The sequence below is a fragment of the Galeopterus variegatus genome, unplaced genomic scaffold (assembly GCF_000696425.1).
Source record: "Galeopterus variegatus unplaced genomic scaffold, G_variegatus-3.0.2 Scaffold870, whole genome shotgun sequence".
In the NCBI taxonomy this organism is placed as follows: domain Eukaryota; kingdom Metazoa; phylum Chordata; class Mammalia; order Dermoptera; family Cynocephalidae; genus Galeopterus; species Galeopterus variegatus.
This window is the reverse complement of record NW_007726981.1, coordinates 438,816-445,290: the sequence shown is the minus strand read 5'-3', so window position 1 is coordinate 445,290 and position 6,475 is coordinate 438,816. Positions and strand designations below refer to the sequence as shown.

Below are 6,475 nucleotides of genomic sequence, written 5' to 3'. Positions count from 1 at the left end.
TCAAATTAAGAAGAGAGAAAGAAAGAAACATAACATGTTGGTTAGAGGCAAAACGCAGATCTGATTATGACACAGTTTTCAAAACTAAAGAGAAAAAAACTAGTGCGTTAGTCAGTATGCTGCACTTATTTTTTCATCTACTTCACTTCTGACATTTACTGTTTGACTCATATTTTATTTTAATCCTCCTTTGCATAGGTTATTAATGGCTTCAAAATTGCCTATTCCAGTAGAAATTGAAGATTATACATCACTTTAACCTTCACTGGTTTCTATACACCATGGTCTACTTTTCTATTAGCTCTCTGTCTTTTTTTTATTTTATTTTATTTTATTTTATTTTTTTTTATAAAAGATGACCGGTAAGGGGATCTTAACCCTTGACTTGGTGTTGTTGTAGGGAGGGGCCCTAATTTAACTTGTCAAACATTGATGGGCTGTAGCTTGATTCCAAAAGCCCTTGTATGCATGTCTGCAGGCATTTGGATAAATCTTTCTGGCAGAGGGCCCAGTGCATTTTAAATTGGGATCAATTATCACCAGTTTCCACTTCTTAGAAATTCTAGAGCAGCACACACTGTTCAACAGAAATATAATGGAAGCCACATATGTAATTAATACTTTTCTAGCAGCCAAGGGCTGCCAGTTAGATCAGTCGGTTAGAGCAGTGTTATAACACCGAGGTCAAGGATTCAGATCCAGGTACCAGCCAGCCACCAAAATAAACAACAAAAAAATGTTTTTTTTCTAGTAGCCATATTTAAAAAATTAAAAAGACAGGTGAAATTAATTTTAATACTACAACACCGAGGTCAAGGATTCAGATCCAGGTACCAGCCAGCCACCAAAATAAACAACAAAAAAATGTTTTTTTTTCTAGTAGCCATATTTAAAAAATTAAAAAGACAGGTGAAATTAATTTTAATACTATACTTTATTTAACACAAGTCCAAATTAGTCTCATTTCAACATGTATCCAATATAAAACAGTATTAATGAGTATTTTACATTGTCTTTTTCATCCTACGTCTTGGCAATCCAGCGCGTATTTTACACTCACAATGCAATTTGGATACTCAGTTTTCATCATAAATACTTGATCTGTAGAGTCCATAAATGGTACAGTTGAAGAGGTAGATTTGCACATTCAAGATGTTCCAAAGGTCCCAAGAAGTTTTCCAGTCACAGTGCAGATAGAGAACGTGTCCATCATTGCAGAAAGTTCTATTGGATGGGGCTGGTCTGGAGATTTCAGCTCTACCTGCAGAGTGAGAGAAGAGTTTGGGATTACGTGAAGTGGGGAGAGTTAGGGGTCTGGGTCATGCTGGCTGTAGCTGTGTGTACTTGGCAAGACACATACGTATCTCTCTGAGCCTCAGTTTCCTCATTTGTAAAATGGACAGCACCAGGGTTACATGGAGCAGAGAGGGGCAGGTCTGGGGTCCTGGATTTCTGCCCCAGTGGTTGGGGACTGGAATCTGGGAGGACTTTATGGCTACCCACAGGGACAGGAAAGACCTGGGGATGGAAGCAAACTAGCCAGATCTTGACACCGAAAGCCAAGGTTCATCTACCAGGTGGGTGAGGCTGCCTCCACCTCAAACCCCAGTCGAGGCTCGGGGCACATTGTCCCCTAATGCCCCTGGGTCTGCAGTGTTACCTGCATCCAGACATGCTGTGTGTCCTCCTTTTAGGAGAAGGGCTTTTCCCCAGTCCCAAGATCCCTCCAGCATCTCCCTGAGGGCTTCTGTACTCTGCCATTTGCAAGCCTCACCCTGTCCATCCCTCCAAGGTGGCCCAGGTTCCCCTCCTTTTCCAGCTGTGCCATCTCAGCCTCTTCTGAAGGTTTCCTTCCTTGGGCTTTGCAGAGCCGGTGCCCACACTCTGACTACCTCAGGCCTTCCCCTAGCTCTGTCAAGTCCTGCGGGTCCAGTCACCAACTGGGCATCTCCAGGATGAGCAGGGCCCACTCCTGCCCTACCTGGCAAGCTCTTATATACCTTTCAAAACCCAACCCCCTTCTACCCTTTGCAGGCAGAGCCCCAGATTCAAGCCTCGACTCCAGGGCTCTGTCTCTTCTTCCCAACTGGCCAAGGGCGAGGTCAAGGTGGGACATTAAAGCCCTTGCAACCCATTGCCCCCTTCCCCCGGGATCCCTGCCCAGGCAGAGAGGTCATGTTGTCTAGTGGCCAGGAGGAAGTGGACTCTGGGGACAGGCTCCCTTTGTTGGAATTCCAGGTCTACTGATTTCTTGCTGGATCTGTTTTCCCATCTGTAAAATAGGAATAATAATTGTTCCTTTCAGGACTCATGAACAGTAACTTTGATAGCTCCTGTTGCATGATTCTCACCAATGATACTGTTGCCCCCTCCTCTTCTCTCAGCTACTCTGACCCATGGATTCCCTTGGCTGGGCCCAGCTACAACGTTCATGGCGCTTCTGTCTCACTGGTCTGCTACTGCAGCTGCTTCTGGCTGTGTGCTTCTTCTCTTACCTGCGCGTGTCTCAAAATAATGCCACTGGGTCCCCTAGGTCAGGGCTCACCATAATGGAACCTGTCACCATGGCTCCCAGTGTGTCGGCGGGGCCCCCCACCCTCCCACCGTTGCTGATCCTGCTGTGGACATGGCCATTCAACAAACCCGTGGCTCTGTCCCGCTGCTCAGAGATGCAGCCTGGCTCAGCCGACTGCCAGCTGACCGCCAACCGCAGCATGTACCCGCAGGCAGACGCAGTCATCGTACATCACTGGGATATCAGCTCCAGGCCACAGTCGCAGCTCCCACCTTCCCCGAGGCCACCAGGGCAGCGCTGGGTGTGGTTCAGCCTGGAGTCACCCAGCAACTGCCGGCAGCTGAAAGCCCTGGATGGCTACTTCAATCTCACCATGTCCTACCGCAGGGATTCGGACATCTTCACACCCTACGGCTGGCTTGAGACATGGCCTGGCCAGCCTGCTGATGGGCAAGTCAACCTCTCGGCCAAGACCAAGCTGGTGGCCTGGGTGGTGTCCAACTGGAAGGCGGATTCGGCCAGGGTGCAGTACTACCAGATGCTGAAAACTCATCTCAAAGTGGACGTGTACGGGAAGGCCCACATGCCGCTGGCCCGGAAGACCATGATGGAGCAGCTGGCCCAGTACAAGTTTTACTTGGCCTTTGAGAACTCCCTGCACCCTGACTATATAACCGAGAAGCTGTGGAAGAATGCCCTGCAGGCCTGGGCCGTGCCCGTGGTGATGGGTCCCAGCAGGAGCGGCTATGAACAGTTCTTGCCTCCCGATGCCTTCATCCACGTGGAAGACTTCCAGAGCCCCAAGCACCTGGCCGAGTACCTGCAGCTGCTGGACAAGGACCACGCCCGCTACCTGAGCTACTTTCGTTGGCGGGAGACGCTGCGGCCTCGCACCATCAGCTGGGCCCTGGCTTTCTGCAAGGCCTGCTGGAAGCTGCAACAAGAATCCAGGTACCAGACAGTGCCAAGCATAGCTGCTTGGTTCACATAAGGTGGGCAGCCTGGAGCCTGGACTGCTGGGGCCTCACCTTCCTGGGACCTCACCTGTGTGGGGCTTCACCTGTTGGAGTCCTTGGTTGCCAGATATCTCACTTAACCTGGGACATCATCTGCTGGGTGTCTCTGCTGCCAGAAACCTTGGCTTTGGGTACCTCACCTGCCAAGGCCTTCACCTGCTGGCTACCTTGTGTGTTAGGGACTTTACCTGCTGGGGACTTCAGCTGTTGGGGACTTTACTTGGTGGGGACCTGCTACCAGAGATTTGTCTCACTGGCTGCTGCCTGCTAGGAGCCTCACCTCCTGGGGACCACAGCACTCAGCCCCTGGGGAACTGGCTGTCTTGGGGTCCCAACAACTAGTGACAGTTCTGGCTAATGTGCTTGTGATTATTATTGCTGTTGTGAACTGCCTATGTGGTACAATGATGATGTCACCATTTTCCAGATGGGAATGTTGCAAGGAAAACTAATGTGTCCTCCTTTGTTCTAGAACAGTGGTTTTCATGCCCCCCAAGGGACACTCGGCGATGTCTGGAGATTTGTTTGGCTTGTCACACCTGGGGGAGAGAGGACTGATATCTTCTAGTGGGTGGAGGCCAGGGATGCAATAAACACCCTACAATGCACAGGAGATGCTCCCACCCCAAATGTCAAGAGATGGAAAATCCCTGCTCTAAACCATTCTAGAGTTCTCAAGGTCAAGCCCCTCAGGAGGATAGAGCCCTGTGGGGTGCTCATCCTCCAGCAGCTCCCTGAGGGTGGTGAGACCAAGGCCCAGAAGGGGTAGGGAGTGGGGGCCACGCTGTCTGAGTCAGCATGGGTCAGAGCAGGGACAAGAGGACCTTCTATGCCCAGTGTGCACACGTGTGTGTGTGGGGGGGTGGCAGCTGTGACCCCTGACCCATGCATGGTGTGCTGCTGAGAACCCCAGCTCCAGACCCCTGCGGGTGCAGCTGTTTACATTCCAATTCTCCAGCAGGCTGGGCCAGCGCCCTGCAGTTGGGATGTTGGATCTGGGTGGGAGATGGGCAGACCGAGGTCCTAGAAGGCCCCAAGCAGGCTGCACACACAGGCAGGGGAGCTTCGGGGGCCACAGACCTGGCCCCAAAAGCCAGTTTTCCCAGTGTGTGTTCTGGACTGAGCAACTTCCCTCTCTGAGGCTCAGGGCCACCTGGGACATCTAGGATGGGGAAACTGAGGCTCACAGCAAGCACCACTCTGGCTTCCGCAGCATCTGGGAACTCCGGCCTCTCTGCCACAGCCGGGCTGAGTCAGCCCAAGCAGTGGAGGAAGCTAACACAGCAAACCTCAGTCAAAAGACTGTGGGGGTGGACGGGGACCCCAGCCGGCCACAGCATTGAAACTGCTTTCCAAGACCTGGTCTCCAAGCCCTGCTGTCAGGGATCGCGGGAAGTCCTGCTTGTTAGCTGCCTTGAATATCTCCAGCTGCAGCTAGAGGTCCCAGGGAGCCAGGAGCTGGGGATATTACTGTCAGGGTGGGTGAGTCTCCCTGGGGGCAGCTTCTGACCTGTGCCCTCCAGCTGTGGGATGGGGACTGAGTCTGGGAAGGACACTGTTGTTAGACGGTGGTCCTGAGTGTCTGGAAAAGAGGGCAGGGGGCCCAGTCTAGTGAAAAGGCGTACTCTTGGGAGCTCCCAGTCTGGGGCGAGAGGGAGGAGGATATGTCCTTGGGAGCCCTCACTCAGCGGGGAGAGGGGGAAGAGGAGAGGGGACCACGCCTTTAGGAAAGCTGTCTGGGGGGAGGGGGAATTGCACCCTCTCGACCCTCGAGTCTGAGGGGCAGGAAGATAAGGGTCCCCACCCTCTGACCTATCGGGTGCCAGCCCTAGGGTCGCAGCGCCCGCCCCCTCCCAAGCCCCTCCTCCGACCTAGGATCCGCCAACCCCTCCCACAGTCTGGGAACCCAACACCCCGTGCCTGCCAAGCATCAAGGTGACACCGTAGGGAAATCTAAACACCGCACCGCGCTTTTTCCATCCTCTGCGGGGGCTCGTCGTAAATCCCCCTAGAGGCCGGGCCAGGGCTTTTATGGATCCAGGACCCAGGTCCCTGGGGACCCAGGTTTACCCCAGCAGGCGCCGACTTAGTGCTGGACGGGGTTGGCGCCCACCCCAAACCTGTCCCCCCTGGGAGGTGGACAGAGCGCGGGTATTTTTAGCTGGTGAAAGGAGATAGTTCACCCTGGTGGGGACGGACAGGCCCAAGGAAGAGGGAGGCCTGGTCTACCTGGACCTCCCTCCCCCTATACCAACCCCAATGCAACCCCTTCCTTCCCCATCTGGACCTCAGTCTCCTCATCCGCACAATGGCTCCATTTTCCTTTACCAATCCCAGCTCCCTCTTCCCCCGACAGAAGCACACATTTAGGGGAGGTGCCGATGGGGACACGCCAGGGAGGGACAGAGGGACCAGAAGGGAGGTGGAAAGGACACTCACTATCAAAATCGCCCCCACCCATCCCACTTTCCTTTGTTTCCCTGTAAGCAGGACCCTCTTTGCATCTACTTCTCTTTTTCCCCGGAAGCAAAGGGGATCCTTCCCGCAGCCTGCAGGTCGTCCCCCCGCTCCTCCCCCTTTCCCCGGTGGAGACGGCGTCCCCGCCCCGCACGCCTCCGTCGCCTCCCGGAGTGTGAAGTGCGCATCACTGAACCACGCACGAGCCGGGCTCCATTTCCCACGCTTTATCTCGATACAATTATCGCGAGAGTCCTGTGGCCTCGACGGCATTCTCTGCGCATGGGCAGTCCGTGGCGGGGCCGGCCGGGCGGGACGGTGGATGCCGTCGGGGCGGGGGGCGTGGCCGCCGTCCTGCCGGGGCCGGTGAGGTAGGGTCACACGCAGGCGCACTCGCGCGCCGACAGCTCGTGCACGGTGTGGTAGCGGCTGTGTGCGTCCAGGAAGGACACCTCGTCCTCGTAGGCCGTCGGGCGGCAGCAGGGCT

General features: G+C 54.1%; 2 protein-coding genes and 1 long non-coding RNA gene across 3 annotated transcripts in view; 1 reads left to right on the top strand and 2 right to left on the bottom strand.

Moving 5' to 3' along the window:
* Nucleotides 1-915: 915 nt before the first annotated feature.
* Nucleotides 916-2,198, bottom strand: LOC103590760. Its single transcript, XR_550505.1, has 2 exons — nucleotides 1,775-2,198; nucleotides 916-1,261 (listed from the first exon to the last, which is right to left on the bottom strand). It is a non-coding gene; the product is annotated as an uncharacterized LOC103590760 (long non-coding RNA).
* A 198-nt stretch (nucleotides 2,199-2,396) lies between these two features.
* LOC103590759 (alpha-(1,3)-fucosyltransferase 5-like) lies at nucleotides 2,397-3,979 on the top strand. The gene has a single exon (XM_008573064.1). The coding sequence runs from the start codon at nucleotides 2,397-2,399 to the stop codon at nucleotides 3,504-3,506; it is 1,110 nt and encodes a 369-aa protein (XP_008571286.1). The 3' UTR covers nucleotides 3,507-3,979.
* Nucleotides 3,980-6,200: 2,221 nt separating this feature from the next.
* NRTN (neurturin) overlaps nucleotides 6,201-6,475 on the bottom strand; it is a 5,179-nt gene continuing 4,904 nt past the window's right edge. Inside the window, exon 3 of the mRNA XM_008573068.1 lies at nucleotides 6,201-6,473. Within this exon, the coding sequence (XP_008571290.1) occupies nucleotides 6,366-6,473 (108 nt within the window). The 3' untranslated portion in view covers nucleotides 6,201-6,365. The remainder of the gene's footprint in view (nucleotides 6,474-6,475) is intronic.

Coding starts and splice junctions, on each gene's coding strand:
- LOC103590759 (XM_008573064.1), top strand. CDS start 2,397: ATGGATTCCCTTGGCTGGGCCCAGCTACAACGTTCATGGCGCTTCTGT.